The sequence below is a fragment of the Neomonachus schauinslandi genome, chromosome 15, assembly GCF_002201575.2.
Source record: "Neomonachus schauinslandi chromosome 15, ASM220157v2, whole genome shotgun sequence".
NCBI lineage: Eukaryota > Metazoa > Chordata > Mammalia > Carnivora > Phocidae > Neomonachus > Neomonachus schauinslandi.
Genome location: NC_058417.1, coordinates 58,656,906 through 58,675,247, shown reverse-complemented (window position 1 = coordinate 58,675,247; position 18,342 = coordinate 58,656,906). Strand labels below are relative to the sequence as shown.

At 49.4% G+C, this 18,342-nt stretch overlaps 1 protein-coding gene across 1 annotated transcript in view; it reads left to right on the top strand.

Annotated features, from left to right (window-relative positions):
• The window catches only part of NPLOC4 (NPL4 homolog, ubiquitin recognition factor), a 66,214-nt gene that overhangs the window by 25,637 nt on the left and 22,235 nt on the right, over positions 1-18,342 (top strand). Inside the window, 8 exon segments of the mRNA XM_021680716.2 lie at positions 188-268; positions 270-283; positions 2,042-2,165; positions 3,024-3,203; positions 6,305-6,391; positions 8,708-8,779; positions 9,399-9,525; positions 14,243-14,403. Of these exon segments, the coding sequence (XP_021536391.1) occupies positions 188-268; positions 270-283; positions 2,042-2,165; positions 3,024-3,203; positions 6,305-6,391; positions 8,708-8,779; positions 9,399-9,525; positions 14,243-14,403 (846 nt within the window).

Sequence of the window (18,342 nt, the reverse complement as noted above, 5' to 3'; positions counted from 1 at the left end):
ACACAAAGAAACCTTTGGTTCTGACCTGGAATGATAAGTGAGAACCAAGGGCCCGTCCTCTCCCACTGCCCTCCACGGTTGCTGGCTGGGTCTCTCCCTGCGTGCAGCAGCGGCTTCGCTGCCCGCCTCTCCTTGCCTCGAGACGCCAGCAGGTGCGTGACCGTACTGACTGTGTGTGTTTTGGCAGCCATTTGACGAGGACTACCTGAACCATCTTGAACCTCCTGTGAAGCACATGTCCTTCCACGCCTACATCCGAAAGCTGACCGGGGGGGGCCGACAAGTAAGCAACTTGAGCGCAGTTAGGCTGTGCCGATGTGGCTTTGGCGTGTAGAAGTCCCTTTTATGTATCTGGCAGGTATTGCTTAAAGCCTGTGAGCATATGAATGAGAAAAGCAGAGATCAGGGTCTGGGCACAGAGCACTTGAGTTCGTGACTTTTGGCACAGATTCTAGAAAAGGAACAGGGGTGGAGACTCTGACGCCCTGTTGTCGTCCACATGCCCAGCGTGTTGGGCAGATGCCAGGCTGGCAGTGGCCACCGTGGAGACGCCTGGGGGAACATCCCAGACTTCCGCAGGCATGTGGTGCTCTGGCAACTTAGGTGTATGTGAAGGCAGATGAGATAAGATATGATGGTGGTCAGAGCTCATCCTCTGCTTTTCGGAAAAACTGAACCACGCTGTGGTGGTTATCTTGGCTCTCCTATTCCACGGCCCCCATCTGCCCTTTGCCCTGGAGCTGGCCTCTTTACCGGCTTGATGTCACAGCCGTCGCAGGGGCTGGAGTAACCGTGCTGTCCCCGGCTGGGCCTCGTGGTGCCTCAGCGGGAACTGTCTACAGGCTCGGCCAGGTGGGCGGTGGGGCGGCCATCTCTCGGCTCCCCAAGTCCCCAAGTGCAGGCTGTGACAGTGGCTGGAGAGGGGCGAACTGAGAGCATTTTGATTTCTTTTAAACCATGTCAAGGACTTCCCTGTGCAACCCCTTTCTGTTGACTATATGACTATACGTTCACCTTCCCAGAAAGTGATGGACTTCATACCATTTTATAATTCCCATCAGTGCAGCAGGAGGAGATGGTGGCTGAACCCAAGTCAGCAACATTTTGTGAAGAATGTCATGTTGGCCTGATCATAGTTTTTCTCTGACAACCTGCTGACATCCTAAAATGGCTTTTTAAAAAAGTTAGACCACGAGAAAAAAATCCTACCAGAAACCCATTCTTGCCTGTCAGTGGGGTAAGCCATGGAACTTTCTGGACTATTGAACGAGTAGAGATTCGTTGTGCTGAAATCCGTCAGCCTTCCACCAGTCTGGGTCCAGGCCACAGTATCCCGTGGGGGCACATTGGCAGCTCTCGGTCCTGTGCAGGCTGGTGGTGGTCATTGCTTCCCAGGGGCCCGCAGGCCAGCATGCTGTTGGCCTGTGAAGATAGGATCGAATTCCTGGACCGTTTTGTGAGTGGGAAACTGGCAGAGGGTGAAGGCATCTGTGCACATCCACCCCACATCGGGGTGGGGCCCTGGCTTCCTCACTGGATAGTCTTTATTTCAGCCAGAAGCTGGGGAAGATGTCTTCACGAGGTACCCTCATCAGGGTTTCTCCTTGTGATTCAGAGTTTTTTTTTTTTTTTTTTTTTTTTTTTACAAACATGTAAGTACTGGACTCATGATGTAGATGTTGCTTATAAGTTAATGAAACTTAAAAACAGGCTTTGTTTCCTGTCAGTGGTTCAGGTTAGATCAATAGGTATTTAATAGTATCCTTGAAAATCTTCATGGGTGTTAGCGACAGACCTTGAAAATGGAGACTTTTTATAGGGCAACAGTTACGTATTTCTGCATAGTCTCCGTGTGCAGGACAGAAGCTGGCAGTCCACGATAGCAATTCTTAGCACATTCCCCCGCTGCTGCCTGCCACATGCTTAGCTTCTTAGAACTTTGTTCTGGAGGTGTAAGAGATTTGACATAGGATTTCCAGTCTCCTGCTAAAGTTTTCACTGTTGGGATGTTGAATTAATTAAGCTGCCTCTTCTTATTCAGGGGGAAATTTGTTGCCCTGGAGAACATCAGTTGCAAGATTAAATCAGGGTGCGAGGGACACCTTCCATGGCCTAACGGCATCTGTACTAAGTGCCAGCCAAGTGCCATCACGCTGAACAGACAGGTGAGATGTTCACTGTGTCCATCTAGACCGTATATTTGTGCTCATGGCTCAGAAATGAAAATTTGCAGAAAAGCCCCTCCATGGAGGGACCCGCCCCTAGCAGAGCGCACTTTCAGTGGTGGGTCCAAGTGCACTTCAGGTCGTACGCTGGAGAGGCTATTGGTGAGATCTTTAGCTGTTGCATGCGTGGAGGGGGGAGTCCTTTGTTTTCTCTTTTGTCCGCTTGCATGGAGGCAGAACTTTCTTGGTGACTGTTTAAAATAACTTTGTGGTTGTACTTTGCCTTCTAAGAAATCATGGCTCTGGAAGCTGGTAACCAAACTGTCCTGGAGCCCCCTCAGAGCATCTGTCCAGGCCAGGTGAAGAAGGGAGCTGGGCTCTGGGAGGAGGAAGAGACCAGTGTGAGCTGCATGCAGTATTCTGGCCTCTTCCCCTCTGGTCTCTGTGCCTTTGAGGATCACTCGCCTCGCCTTCTCTGCGCTACTGGCCCACATTTGCTCTGTAGAGAGCTCTCCACCGCCTTTGTGACTGCTTGGAAACTTCTGTCTCTTCCTTCTTCCTGCTCTCTCTTTTTGAAAACTAATTTTTGTGCTAGAGGTTGTGAAAACCTGCATTTTAGGTGAAATCCCAGTAAGATTAATCTGAATTAATTTATTGAGGAATCCCACCCCTACCCCACCCACCCTCTAGAATCTGAAATGGTCTTAAGGGCAGAGCACATTTTAAAACGTGTGTGCACGCACGTGTGGACACGCGTGTGTAAAGAGCTAGGTGGAGATTTATGAATGGCTTATACTAGAAAAGTAAGTTATTTATTTCCGACAGAGTGTATTCATTAGCCCGTTGTTTGCTCTACAGAAATACAGACATGTGGACAATATCATGTTTGAGAACCACACAGTTGCCGATCGCTTCCTTGACTTTTGGAGGAAGACAGGGAACCAGCATTTCGGGTATTTGTATGGACGGTATACAGAGCACAAAGACATTCCTCTTGGCATCAGAGCCGAAGTAGCTGCCATTTACGAGCCTCCTCAGGTAGGCGAGCACAGGCTTCCCAGTTCACGGGCCTCTCTATCACCTGGGCTCTGAAATCTGTGCGGGACTCTCGTTTCAGACTTCATTCCACTTCCTCTGCTCTGTCATTTCCGCGCGCACACACACACAGTGTCTGTTTCCTGAATTCTTGGAGGGTAAGCTCATGGTCCCTAAGTACTTCAGTGTGCATTTCCGGAGCATAGGGACGTTGTCTTACTGATAATAAGGACTCTTGTCAGTGTCGGTAAATTGAACATTGATGGAATATTTTAATCTGCTGGCTGTGTTCCACTTCTGTCAGTTGCCCCAAAGTGCCACAGGGACTGCTCCCTCCCTTGTAATTCTGTATCTCCTTCGCCCACGTCTGTGGTCAGCTGTCCCAGAAATGATGGAGTTAAGAGGATCACAGGGTTACTCGTGTCCTTTATCCCACACCACACACACACTGTCTTAGAATGACTACCAAAATTACTACCAGTATAGGCCTGAAAACAGTTTAAGGTGGGGTTTTTTGGTTGTTTTTTTTTTTTTTTTGGTGGAAGGAGGAGGATCCTCAGGGTGTGTCTCATGAGGGACCAGCAATCATATACTGTGTTTTAAAGTCACTTGGAAGGTGCTCTCTGTGCGACTATGCCACCACCTAGGTAACACATTTATGTTCATTTGTTTTATTTTCGGTATTTAGGGATTGATTTTTTTTTTTTTAAGATTTTATTTATTTATTTGCGAGACAGAGTACAAGCAGAGGGAGAAGCAGGTTCCCTGCTGAGCAAAGAGCTCGCTGCGAGACTTGATCCCAGGACCCCAGGATCATGACCTGAGCCGAAGGCAGATGCTTGAGGACAGTTGCAAGATTCCGTAGGTCTGGGGTGGGGCCAAGGATTTGTATTGCTAATAGTGTTCACATTCCTATTGCAGGTCTGGGGAATCACACTTTTAAGAGCCACAGCCCTACACAATTAACTACCCATTCATAAATACATTGTATAATCTACTGATCCCCCCGGGCGTCCTGGGGTTGATTTTTTATATATATATTTGTTGTATAGTTCTATGAAATATTTACGTGGTACGTTTCATCACGTGTGTGTACATCGTATATATATCATATGTATATGACGTATACGTATGTATTGTATGTATATTTGTATATGTACTGTTCATTACAAAAGTGGAAACCGTAAACATGGAATTCTAGTCCATGATGTGCATGGTGAAGTACTTGGGAGGGGTGCTTGTGTGTGCAGTTTACTATGAAATACAACGGAAAACTAAGAGGGTTTGGGGTGATTAGACGGGTGGATAGAGTAGAGTGTGGCCAAATCTAGATAGCAGGTGTGTGGGTCCTCACTGAGAAATTCTTTAAACTTTGCTATATGTTTGAAATTTGTAGTTAAAATGTTGGAAAAGAAAAAAAATTTTGCATGCTTCCAAAGTCAGATCTACAAACAAGGTACCCCCTTCTTCCTATCCCTCTCTTTCCAGAATGTTTGGTGTAGACTACTAGAGTTTAAGTTTTTAAAATATAAGCAAATATATAGATATTCATACCACTCTCCTTCTTTCTTTGGGTGTATGCCATACCATACTCACCTTGGTCACTTTACACTGTGTTCTGTGAATCACCCCATGACTTCTTAAGTAAACCAGGGTCTGAAAGGGCAGGCCCCGTGGCTGCTGGCTGGGGTGCCGGTCCGTGGCTCCCACACACATGCCATTGTCTCCCTAGCTGCATTGATGCAGAGCTTGAGTATAGTCTACACCCCTTTGCCAGTTTCCATATTTACTGAGAGCTGTAGAGGAGGTGTTTGAGGGAGGCCTCCTGTGGTGGTTCATTTAAAAGGGGACATTAGGTGGCGATGGAGACCCTGCCAGAGTGTCGGGGTTACCTAACCGCCAGGGCACTAAGTGTGCTCTCTGTAGTCATGGAGCTGCTTTTGGAAGCACGGTATATTCAAATTCAGTTTTGTAGAGGGTGTCTTTCATGAGGAGTTTCAGCAGTCGTGTTAGGAGTATGATCGAATAAAACACAGAGACAAACCTCTGGCGTCCAGACCACGAATGGCATCACCAGAGCTCCCAACGTGGGAATCCTGAAGGTTGGAACCATTGACGTCCAATAACCTGCAGCTCATTAGAAGTTGAAGCTCATGCTGCCACAGGTCATGAAACCAGATCCTTAGATTTGTTCTGAGTTTGTGATGTGACCTGTGCTCTGGAGGTATTAATGATCTCCATATTGCTAATACCCAGCAACGGAAAGTTCTTTTGTTGTTTTGCCAGAATCTGACTCATTTGCAAGGATATACCCAATTAGTATAACTTGGTTTGGGATTACCTTCATTTTCCTATTCCTCTGGCCGGGGTTTCTGCTAGGTATGATACTTACTATTAATGACCCTTGAACTGCATTTCAAGGCAGATGAAGGATTTCGGTAAGCTTTGTCCACTGCAGGAAGTTGGGGTCCTGTGGCCGGTTTAGGTTGCATGGGAGCCAGTCAGAGTCCAAGCCCACCTGCTGCCCCGAGCCCAGTGCTCTGCCCATCCACCAGCAGGTTGCTGATTTCAGGTGCCTTTTCCATTCCTCTGTCATCCCCCACTTAGCACCTTGCCTTTGAAGCACAGCACTACCCTGCAGGAGCTGCACACACATTTTCCCAGCCTGTTTTCTGGAAACAAATGTTACCATACAGCTGGAATCTTGCCTTATGTACCCAAACCTATTTGGAAGGAAACTGTTTATCCGAAGGAGTTTTGAAACTGACTTTCCCCAATGAAGGAACCCCCCCCAAAAAAATGTGTAGACAGCCTTCCTCAGTCCTGAGAGCAACCACACACTTGACGAGAGGCGGTGTGATGTGAACCAGCCTGAGTGTCACCATCTTCTTGTCCTCTGAGTCTTGATTGGAAAGCACAATGTAGCCTGAGGAGGGGCAAAGCCTGGAGGTCTCGGACTGTGTTTTATCTGGATGTCAACCTTTTTCTGCTGCCATAATTCTCCTTTTTGGCAAGGGAATCCCCTTGGGATTCCTGAGCCAGAATTCGAGTGGGATGGCTGTGGGCTCCTCTGAGTCTGTCTTCTCCCTTTACTGCCCCAACAGATTGGCACACAGAACAGCCTGGAGCTTCTGGAAGACCCGAAAGCTGAGGTGGTGGATGAAATTGCTGCCAAGCTTGGCCTGAGGAAGGTACTGAGGCATTCTGCTGGCCTTTGAATGGGGGACCAGGGCTCTCTGTTGGGGACATCCAGGTGGGCGACATGGCCAGGCCCTGTCTGGGACTGAACTCCCAGCTGCCCGAGGTCAGGTGTGGGCCCAGCATGTTGTAATGCCTGCTTGTGTTTTCTAGGCGCTGTAGCTTTTATGTTCCTATTTCAGATCCAAGGATTCGAAATAGAATGAGACTATTTCTCTGATTTAAAGTAGAATGAAAACAAGTGATCCCTGTGCTGGGACTGTTTTGTTGAAATCGTCCTGCCCCACTTCCTGAGGACAGCTTTAGAGGGTGGAAGAAAGAGGCAGCAGGACTCAGACCCCTTCTTCCTGCCCAGGAAGGAGCCTCGCTGCTGCTCTGTGTGTCCTGCCCGCACACCGAGGCCCGGCCTCTTAGGGGAGCCCTCCCTTCGTGTGTCCTTGTCGCCTGTTCATTTTCTGCCCCGGGTGCTCGGAGCCTCTGGCACTCCCTCTTCCATCATCCTTGGATTTCCTGTTGTTAATTTAGGCATCTGAGCATGTGAGGTTTCCTAGTCTTACTGGGCAGTTAGAAGACAGGGAAGAACTTTTGTTGATCTGCTTTGTGTTACATCCTTGGTGGAGCTCCCAGGAACTTTGCACAAGGGTTTCTACAGGTAAATATTGAATGTGAATTTGAATACCTCTTAGAATTTCAATGTTAGCTATGTAAGTTTTATCCTTTTTTTTTTCTTAAAGATTTTATTTACTTATTAGAGAGAGAGCACAAGTAGGCAGAGCGGCAGGCAGAGGGAGAGGGAGAAGCAGGCTTCCCTCTGAGCAGGGAGCCCGATGCGGGGCTCGATCCCAGGACCCTGGGATCATGACCTGAGCCGAAGGCAGACGCTTAATGACTGAGCCACTCAGTCGCCCCATAAGTTTTATCCTTTATTTGTTAATAACTTAGACAGTGAAAAATGAACTCCTATGGATAAAAGGGGGAAAATAGGGAATATGTTTGTAGGCCTAGGAGCTGATAGCCAAGTCATTTTAAGAAAACGATGTCCTATTGTTTCTAGTAAGGAATCAGCATCTTTTTTTTTTTTTAAAGTAGGCTCCACACCCAGTGTACAGCCCAATGTGGGGGTTGAACTCACAACCCTGAGATCATGACCTGAGCTGAGATCAAGGGTCAGAGACTTAACCGACTGAGCCACGCAGGTGCCCCAGGAGTCAGCATCTTGATTTAGGGTTATATTTTGGTTTAAATCTTTTTAGTGTCTCTCGTTCAAAAGAAAAATTAGTGTAACTTTTGGACCTTTGTTTTAAACATATAGCTCACGATCTCTGTAGTTCTAATAGATTTTGAGGTGACTTAAATGTCTTTCTCTGAAACCCTGGCTCTGCTGCCCTAGCTGACTTCTGCCTGGCTTTGGCTCTGTTCTACTCACTGCTTCGACCCATTTATACGGCAAGTCTCCTCTTCTTTGCTGCATCCTCCGTGGGCTTTTTGTTTGCTTGGGTATTTTTAAAGAAAATGAAATTCTCCACGTTTGCCTGGTCTCGTGTGCATGAGATGGATTTGAAGAGTTCCGTATTAGATTCTGCTGGACAGGGTCATGGGCCACCACGTCCTTCTCCAAAGGACGTGTACTTGGGGTCCAACCCCGTTCGTAAACCTCCCAGCCCAGCTCTGGTTTAGGGGGGGCAACCAGCTGTGAGGTTCATGGGCACAGGAGGGCTAGGGACCACAGAGCACACAGACAGAAGGTGTCCGGGACTGGCGTGAGGGTGTTTCAGCTCCTTGTGCCCTCACCTGCTGTCTTCAGTCCTGTAGCGGAGCGTGAAGGAGCCACTGGGTAAGGACTCTGTGGTGGTGGTCCTTATTTTAAGTGCCTTCTCTGGGGAGTCCATTTTCTTATCTTATGGAGAAAGCCTTAGCATCTGAAATAGCATTGTCTCTCTTTGCTTGCTCATTGTCTGTCTTCCGTTTGGGGCGTAGGCATTTTGTTAATTTTGTTCACTGCTGAGGTTTCCCCTGAACCCGGCACAGTGCTGGGTACAGAGTTGGTGCCATGGGGCTTCTGACAAAGAGATGAGCTCTGCTCATGCACCATCACCTCTAGTCCAGCAGCACCAGAGGAGGGTGGCCATTTTCAACTGGGTGGAGTTTGAAAACCCCGGCAGCTTAGCTGAGGATCTGACTCACCTGGAAATAACTGGCTCACAGGAGTCTCTTACCAAAACGCTCTTAAGGTCTCTGCACAGAGGCCAGAAAACATTCATCACCTGTTTCAGGGAGAGGCTCAGAGGATACTCTCCTCTTTCATGCAGGTTGGTTGGATATTTACAGACCTCGTCTCAGAAGACACCCGGAAGGGCACTGTCCGGTACAGCCGGAATAAGGTGAGGTGGGACGGGGGTGTGCCCACTTAGCTCAATCTGCAGCTTGGTCACAAGCCAGCTCGGGCTCATGCCAGCAGGGCGGCTCTTCACGGCTCATCCAGGCTTTTTTTTTTTTTTTTTTAAAGATTTTATTTATTTATCAGACAGAGAGAGAGCACAAGCAGGGGGAGAGGCAGGCTTCCCGCTGAGCAGGGATCCCGATGCGAGGCTTGACCCCAGGACCCTGGGATCATGACCTGAGCCGAAAGCAGATGCTTAACCCTCTGAGCCCCCCAGGCATCCCTCATCCTGGCTTTTAGACCAAATTATTTTCAACACCGTGTTCTTGATGAACTAAGGGTGGGTCTGTTGATTGTGTCTTGTAGAGCAACACTCCCTGGCCTTCACCCACCAGTGTTTTTTGGAGGTCAGCCCGTGGGGGTGGATGCCCGATGGTTCTAGCCTTCCCGATTATTCGTGGTGGGAGCAGAAGGGCCCATAACAGCTAGGAACTATAGGTGTTTGTTTCATGCAGTGTTTGACAGGCCACAGTTTAGTTCTTGGTGTTTTCTAAAGAAGAAACAGGAGTGTATTTCCACACGGTGCTGTGAAACTTGATATGCCAGCTCTTTTTTCCTAGGACACCTATTTTCTGAGTTCGGAAGAATGTATCACTGCAGGAGACTTCCAAAATAAGCATCCTAACATATGTCGACTCTCTCCAGACGGACATTTTGGCTCCAAGTTTGTCACTGCGGTGGCTACAGGTACGTGTTCTGTTCCTCTTCTTGTAGCGTTTCATTCGTAACTCAGCTACAAGAGATTTTCTTAATGTGCCCGTGGGACATGGATTCCTCTTTTTGTTTTATGGTAAAAATCCTGAACTTACTGCATTGCCTGCAAAACCACTAGAATCAGGGACTCAGTGTAGCTATTCTCTCATCCTCTTGTGTTCTAAGGTGAAGTCAGCTTGATTGTGGATCTTAGCTCAGGGCTGCCTTTACCCCTTCCAGTAGCCACAGATGACTGTCTGTGTAGGAGAAAAGGATTTACTGTTTGTTCTTTATTTTTGACATTATGAGTGGAAGTCATTTTAAGACCATTTCTGAGTGTGTATGTGTGTGTGTGTGAGTGAGAGGTAATATGTGTATCGTATTCAGTGCTTTGTACATCATAAATACATAATAAAAAATTGTGGTCTATGAGAAGGTACCACCAAATCTTTTATAACATGCTTAACATATGTTGTCTTAGAAAAAAACTGGTCATAGGACTATACAATTTAAAAAGAGTGGGAATTTTAGGGGCGCCTGGGTGGCTCAGTCGGTTAAGCGTCTGCCTTCGGCTCAGGTCATGATCCCAGGGTCCTGGGATCGAGCCCCGCATCGGGCTCCCTGCTCCGCGGGAAGCCTGCTTCTCCCTCTCCCACTCCCCCTGCTTGTGTTCCCTCTCTCGCTGTGTCTCTCTCTGTCAAATAAATAAATAAAATCTTTAAAAAAAAAGAGTGGGAATTTTAAATTTGGAGAACCAACTCGTGAAAGCATAGTCTATTTCGTAATTTTTTTAAAGTAAACACTAACTTGGATCCTGTGAAGACCTGGTTTCTACTCTCACTGAACTGGCAACCCAGTTTGTTCATGGTAGCCATCCTTCCCCTAGTTCCATAGAAAGAAGCACCCCCAATTTAACAAAGACCAGTTTACAAGTAGCCCAAACATGTTAGTAAGTAACTGGATCCCCTATTAATCCCAGTTGAGGGGACTGTCATGAGAACCATGAAGAAAAACACTGCCCTCATTTTTAAGATCCATTTGGATTGATGGCCACTTTCTTTTTGAGATGAATGTCCTTTGGAAGAGTGAGAGGCAGCGGCAGCATCTTTCACATGCTAGTATGAACTAGTTGAGTTGATTTATTTTCTTAGGACTGTTGTTGGGCCAGGTACTTACGCGAGTGGATGAGAGTGTTGACCAGGGTTACAGGAAAGTAGTTCCTTGGCATAGTGTCCTTCCGTGAGGACAGCCGGGGAGAGCAGCTCAGACTGGACGCCGGGGAGGGGAGAAGGGGGGAGGCAGCGTTCGCGTCATTTGGAATTTCACCATGCCTGCTCTGTATTTGACCAAGGGGGGAAATGTGTTACCTTTTCACTCCCGCAACACGTCAGGCAGATGTTCTGGGTACAGTTGCTTTTAGATGGGCGGTTCTCAAACCTATCAGACACCCCCTTTTGAAAGCCCCTTGTTCAGGATACTTTGTGATACCCTTTACTGTGCAGAGAGTGAAACTCACAGATGATATACCTCCCTGCACACGTGAACGTACCAGAGGAAGCAGAGAGGCCGCCTGGCCATAACACAGACCAATGTCCTTGCGCACGCCAGTGCTTGGGGACTGACGCCTGGTGGGACAACATGGCGACTGAGCCAGAGCTGACAGCCATGCACGGACATCACTGGTGCCAGCGCCACTCTTCCCTGAGATGCTTACTGGCCCCCCCTGTGAAGTGTTGAGCTGAACGTGTCCCCTTCCCTCCGCTGACTTGCTACCACACTCCTAGAGAATTCACCGTGGATCAAAACTGCATTTGTTTTTGTGCTTCTGTATGAAAAATGGTTGATTCTTTTTTTTAAAGATTTTATTTATTTATTTGAGACAGAGAGAATGAGAGAGAGAGAGAGCACATGAGAGGGGGGAGGGTCAGGCAGAAGCAGGCTCCCTGCTGAGCAGGGAGCCCGATGTGGGACTCGATCCAGGGAGTCCAGGATCATGACCTGAGCTGAAGGCAGTCGCTTAACCAACTGAGCCACCCAGGCGCCCGATTCTTTTTCTTCTTATTCTTTTTTAAGATTTTACTTATTAAGAGAGAGCGCACACAAGCTGGGGAAGGGGCAGAGGTAGAGGGAGAAGCAGGCTCCCCACTGAGCAGGGAGCCTGACACGGGGCTTGATCCCAGGACACACGAAGGCAGACACTTAGCCAACTGAGCCCTCCAGGCGCCCCTAAAATAGGGATTCTAATCTGAGATCATACATGGGGGTTTTTGCCTATAAGAGTGTGCAGGGCACATTCAAGGTTGTGTGGGATGTGGAATGGGCCTTTTTGTATGGGACTCCCCCAAATACAGCAAGGTGTCCGACCTCTTCCACTTCGGCTGGAACCCCCCTCCAAAACCGCCCCCCGGCCCTGTGCCCTATTGTTGAGGGCAACCAAAAATTACTTTCACAGATTCCAGAACTGCTGTCTTAGGTTTCCAAGGGCTCCCATGGTAACCTAGACCTTTTAATTACTTTGTCTATGGGGAGTTATTCAGTGGGCCAAAGGAATTGGCACATTTTTAGGATTATAAATAGTTTCTACTTGGGGGCTGCCTGTACCTTCAATTACTGATTCATAGCTCTTGTTGGGAGGTTGGAGAGTATAGATCATCCATGGAGTTTTTCCTTCAGAATTGCCACTTTACTGAAAGGCTTTGGAACTATAGACAGTAAATAACTTACAATAAGATCTGCGGTTAGGGTCCCTGCATTTCTCTGATGACTTGTCCCCCTGGTCGAACGCTGCGATGAGCTCGGGCTCACAGTTCTCTCCGGCTCCCGGGGCGGCCAGCGGAGGGGCAGCCATCCACAGTAGTCGCACATCTTGGACCTCCAAACAAAGTGTGCTTTTCCCCCCCGTCAGTGGCTCTTCACCAGGAAGTGTGTGTGTGTGTGTGTGTGTGTGTGTGTGTGTGTGTGTGTGTGTGGCCATCTCCCAGGAGACTGACCGTTGCATCTGGGATTTATGGTGCTTCTGCAGGCACTGTGCTCGCAGCTCCCTGAGAGTTGCTGCTGAAGCTGCAGGCTTGGCCTTGCCTCTCCCTGCTGAGAACAGCTCTAGCTGGAGACTGGTGGAGGAAGAGAGTCATGATTAACTGTGGGGTTTATGTGTGGACTTGAAGGATCTAGTGGAAGGAGAATGCATCATTGAGCCTAAGTTTAAACTCCCTGTCTTGGTGGGCTGGCCACCCATGTCTCTGGGCCATGGGAGTCCCTTCCTGAGGCTGTGTCCCAGGCACAGAGTTCTTCTGCTACAGGCCCTTTCCTCCGACGTGCAGGTTTCCTTGGCAGATTAACTTGAGAAGGGGAGATGCCTAACCATCTGAGCCACCCAGGTGCCCCAGATTAATGTTGCTTTAAAAAAAAAATTAGGGGCACCTGGGTGGCTCAGTCGTTAAGCGTCTGCCTTCGACTTGGGTCATGATCCCGGGGTCCTGGGATCGAGCCCCATGTCGGGCTCCCTGCTCGGCAGGAAGCCTGCTTCTCCCTCTCCCACCCCCCCTTCTTGTGTTCCTGCTCTCGCATCTCTGTGAAGTAAATAAATAAAATCTTTAAAAAAATAAATAAATTATTTGAGAGAGAGAGAGAGTGCTTGTGTGGAGGGGCAGAGAGAGAGCGAGAGAAACTCCAGATTCCTTGCTGAGCTCGGAGCCTGACTCAGGGCTTGATCTCACGACCCTGAGATTATGACCTGAGCCAACACCAAGAGTTGGACACTTAACTGACTGCACTACCCAGGGACCCCTGATTTTGCTCCCCCCCACCCCAACCCCGAGCACAGCAGGGGGTGATGCGCCCTGCATCCGCGGCCTTGACATTAGGGAGTGGTCATGCCCAGCTCCCCTGAGTATGTGAGTGAGGGACAGAGAGATGCTCGGCTTGGTTGTCCACTGGGCCTCTGGAGTCCATTTGACTGCGTTTTTTGAAGCTGGCCACAGTCAGCCTCTGGTGTGCGAAGCTGAGCAGACGGCAGGCCCCTGGCTTGTCCCCTCCTGGGCTGTTCTGCCCCCACCCTTCACATTCTTTGGTTGTTTGGCCACCAGGCCTGGTTTCTGATAAATGTTTGAAAGCCAGATGGAAAAAATTTCTATTCCCTGATGAGTAAATTATTTTGTTTTTGTCAAAGAAACTAAAATAGAGATGTTGAGGGTTTTTCTTTAATTCTCCAAAGCTGGAAATGATAACAGACATTAGAGCCTAACCCGATGGTGCAAGTGCACGTGTATGTGGTGGTGGAAGTCAGCTGTCCCCACCGTCTGGTCTTCCCACTTCCGCTGAGGGCCCGCCTTCTACAGGGTGCCGGTCCTTCTCTTGAGGATCTCAGCCAGGTTCCTGCTCCATTGAACTTACTGGATGGTTCCCTCTCAGCGGCTTTTGCACTATCCATGTCCCTAATTTGAAGTCACAGTGGAGGGTTTATGGCGTGACGATGGAGCGGTTAGGGCGGGGAGTAGAGACCTGTTGGAGGAGCTGTGGTGGTGCCTCCCTGCCCTGCATCCCAGGCCGTGTGCTCAGGCCACTTGTCAGGTTGCCATCAGATGCTTTTCAACTCTTACCCAAGACAGACTCTTGAGGGTTTATTTGTTCTGTGGGTCCGAAGTGATGAACACATGCAGACTTGGTTTGAATCTCCTCTGGTAGATTCTCCATGAAGGTCTCTCTCTTGCAGGTGGTCCCGACAACCAGGTCCACTTTGAAGGGTACCAGGTGTCCAATCAGTGCATGGCGCTGGTCCGCGACGAGTGCCTCCTTCCCTGCAAGGACGCCCCCGAGCTCGGCTACGCCAAGGAGTCCAGCAGCGAGCAGTACGTGCCCGACGTGTTCTATAAGGTAAGATCACTGAGGTGCGGAGGGAGTGGTGGACGGGGAATGCTGTGAACGCTGACCTGTGTCAGACTCCGTGGTCCTGTCAGCCGCTGGCCCCCTGTGGCGGTTCAGAGCCTGCCTTGTGGATAAAGGCATTCCAGAGCATGTCCGGGGTTTCTCACCAAAAGTAGAATGAGCACACACTGGGTTGGGGATATAGGACACCAAATCAAACCCTTGCAACACAGACACAGTTTCCGTTTCTGAACATAAGAAGCCTGGATATGTCAGAGCCTCAGCAGGAGTCAAGAACGGAGCTGTGGGGGGCTCCTGGGTGGCTCAGTTGGTTAGGCGACTGCCTTCGGCTCAGGTCATGATCCTGGAGTCCCGGGATCGAGTCCCGCATCGGGCTCCCTGCTCGGCAGGGAGTCTGCTTCTCCCTCTGACCCTCCCCCCTCTCCTGCTCTCTCTCTCTCATTCTCTCTCTCAAATGAATAAATAAAATCTTAAAAAAAAAAAGAACGGAGCTGTGGGGTGGGTACCTGGGCTCTCCTCAGGGCACCAAAGTGTGAGTTAACGATTTAGACACATCATTGTCCATTTCTAAATCTTTGTTTCTTATGAGAGCTATAAAAGCTATTTTTATTGAAGAATGTCCTGTTTGAACATGTAGGAGTTAGGGGCTTCCCTCTAGGACCGGAGAGAGTCTGTTTTCCTCCTCAGCTTGGCAGTTGTGCCTGCTTACGGGCCAGGCACCTTCTTGCTTCCTGATTGGGCAGACTTGGTTTCTCTCTGGCACAGGCCTGCTGCTTGGACGGTTCCTTCAGTTGTCTCTCCCAGCGTGAGGTTGCTTTTGTCTGTCCGAAGGGTATCTTGTCTTCATTTTAAAGGCTGTTTTCACCGTATAAAGAATTCTAGGTTGACAGGTTGGCTCCCCTGTTACTAGACTCTGGGCGTTTCCAGCGGGAAAGCTGGCTGTCACTGTCGGGGCTTCCTCCCTCCATAATGGGACTTCTCCTACTGGCGGCTTTTTATGTTCTCTCTCTCTCTATTTATTTATTTATTTATTTATTTTTGTCTGTTTGTTTATTATTTGACAGAGAGCACAAGAGTGGGAGTGGGAGAGGGAGAAGCAGGCTCCCCACTGAGCAGGGAGCCCAATGTGGGACTCGATCCCAGGACCCTGGGATCATGACCTGAGCCGAAGGCAGACGCTCAACGACTGAGCCACCCAGGCATCCATTATGTTCTCTTATTACTGCATTCTAGCAACTTGGTCTTGATGTGCTTGGGTAGTTTTCCTCATGTGTCCCGCATTTGGGGTTTGTTGAGCTTCTTGGGTCCATGAGTTGTGTCATTTTTTTGGCCATTGTATTCATTTTGTGTTGCTGCCATAACAAGTAGCTGTACACTGGTGGCCGTAAGACCACCCTCGTGGGGCGCCTGGGTGGCTCAGTCGGTTAAGCGGCTGCCTTCGGCTTGGGTCATGATCCCAGGGTCCTGGGATCGAGCCCCACATCGGGCTCCCTGCTCAGCGGGGAGCCTGCTTCTCCCTCTCCCTCTGCCTGCCTCTCTGCGTACTTGTTCTCTGTCTCTCTCTCTCTGTCAAATAAATAAATAAAATCTTTAAAAAAAAAAAAAAAAGACCACCCTTGTGTGTGCGTTCACAGCCCCACGGTTGGGGTCTGGGCTTCGCTCAGCCACCGTGATGTTGGTTGGGCTCTGATTTGATGACCTGCAGTGTGAGGTGTTGGCGGCCCCGGGCGCCTGGGCATCCAGGCCCTGCGGCTGCTCACAGCATGGTGATCTGCTGATTCGCCCCACAGGCCCGCAGGGGTGTGCTTCTCTGACCGCCGCTGCCCGGGCGTGCTCAGCAGGCTCTTGCTGATCCATCTGGCCTGCACAGCTGCCCCGAGGTCCTCTCCCGACGTCAGAGTCGGTGGGTTAGTGACCTTAATCACACCTGCAAAATCCCCTTTGCCACGTAAGGGAATGTGTCCGTGGGCACGAGTTCTTGTCTTAGTTACAGTCCTGGGGAGGAGGCTGGGAGATTTTTCAGGACCATCTTTAGAATTCTGTGGATGCCAGTTGTTCAGTATCTTTTGATTTTTTGGTTTTGGTGGTTTGTTGTTGGTTTTGATTCCTCCATCTCCTTTGGGGACTCCATGTATTTGGCTGCTTGAAGTCATCCTGCAGCTCACTGGTGCTCTGTTCACTTTATTTCAGTCTTTTTTTTTTTGTTGTTTTTTAAGATTTTATTTATTTGAGAGGAGAGAGAGAGCGAGCGAGAGCACAAGCAGGGGGAGCAGCAGAGGGAGAGGGAGAAGCAGACTCCCCACTGAGCAGGGAGCCCAATGCAGGGCTCTATCCCAGGACCTTGAGATCATGACCTGAGCTGAAGGCAGACGCCCAACGACTGAGCCACCCAGGCACCCCGTCGTTTTTTTTTTTCTTTCTGTGCTTCATTTTGGGTAGTCTGCATTGCTGAGTTCTGCAGCCTGTACGTGCTGACTTGTGTGTGTCTGGGCTGTGGCCGCTCCTGGCTAGCAAACTGTGTGGCCCGGTCACTGTGACTGTCACCGCCGCAGCTTTCGCCCGGTGCTCGTAGGTCTCTACTCGACTGTATAATGAGCATTTTCATGTCCTTATCTACTAAATCTGTCATTTCTGGATCAGTTTTGATTTTTTTTTCCTCTTCTAATTATGGGTTGTGATCACATATTTTCAGACCCTTGTGTCCAGCACATGTATCATCTGTGGGTTTGCAGCTGTTGTCTGTTTTTTCTTCTCGGGTGTTTGGGAAGTTTTTGTTGTGTGCTGGTCATGGCATATTAAAGAGCCACAGACCCTGGAGGACCTTTCCGCCAGAAAGGGCTGCCCCTTCCTCCAGTGGGGAACTGGGGTGACGGGCTGTCCACTACATTGACGCAGTACTTCGCTGGGTCACGTCTGACTCGCATCTGTGTAAGACTCCGTCTGCTGCTGATTCTTGCCTTTCCGTAGAGTATGGTCCTTCAGGCTTTGCCCTTTTGTCTCCTTGGCCCTGAAAGACTGGGAGATTTGGTTTTTGTCCTTAAGAAGTCTCCAGCTTGGCTGCTGCCTCGTGCAGTTTAAACACGTGGACATTCCACCCCATACACTGCAGAAATTTTGCATCATATGCCCACAACTCTCTAACAGCTTTTAAAATGCAGCTGGAGGGCCGCCTGGGTGGCTCTGTCGGTGACACGTGTCTGCCTTTGGCTCAGGTCATGATCCCAAGGTCCTGGGATCGAGCCCTGAGTCCGAGTCTGGCTTCCCTGCTCAGTGGGGAGTCTGCTTCTCCCTCTCTCTGCCTCTCCCCCTGCTTGTGTGCATGCGTTTTTTTTTTTCCCTCACTCTCTGTCTGTCAAATAAATAAAATCTTAAAAAAAAAACCTTATCAGTGCTATAGAAGCCCTAGGGAGCCCCCTCTGACGGGTTCATCATCCCTTGTTTTTTCTTGTACCGCTCGTATGTATCGTCGTATACCCCTTTTTGAATGTGTTTAAGTGGGACCACCATGATGTAATTTTTTGTGTATCCGTCCCTCACGTCCCTGCACTGTGCCCGTGGCTGTGTAGAACCTGAGTGCATTTGTTTCCACTGGTGAGCAAGGTGCGCCCCAGCCCATCTCGTTCTCCTTGCCGGGGCCACACTGGTGGTCCGCAGGGTTTTGCCTCTATGAGTAACTCAGCTGCCGAGCTCTGGTCTGCGAATCCTGGTGCGCGTGTGCGAGCACCTCTGGGTCCAGGAGGCCAGGCAGGTGCTGAGGCGTGGAAATGGGAGGAGGTGGGATCTGGGGGTTTCCTCTGACCAGGTGCCAGCAGTGAGGGAGTGTTCCTGTTTCCGCGCCCTCACCCTCACTGGATGTGGTCGAGTAGTGCCTCTTCCCGTACTTCTCCAATCAATAATGAGGCTAACTTTTTTTTTTTAAAGATTTAT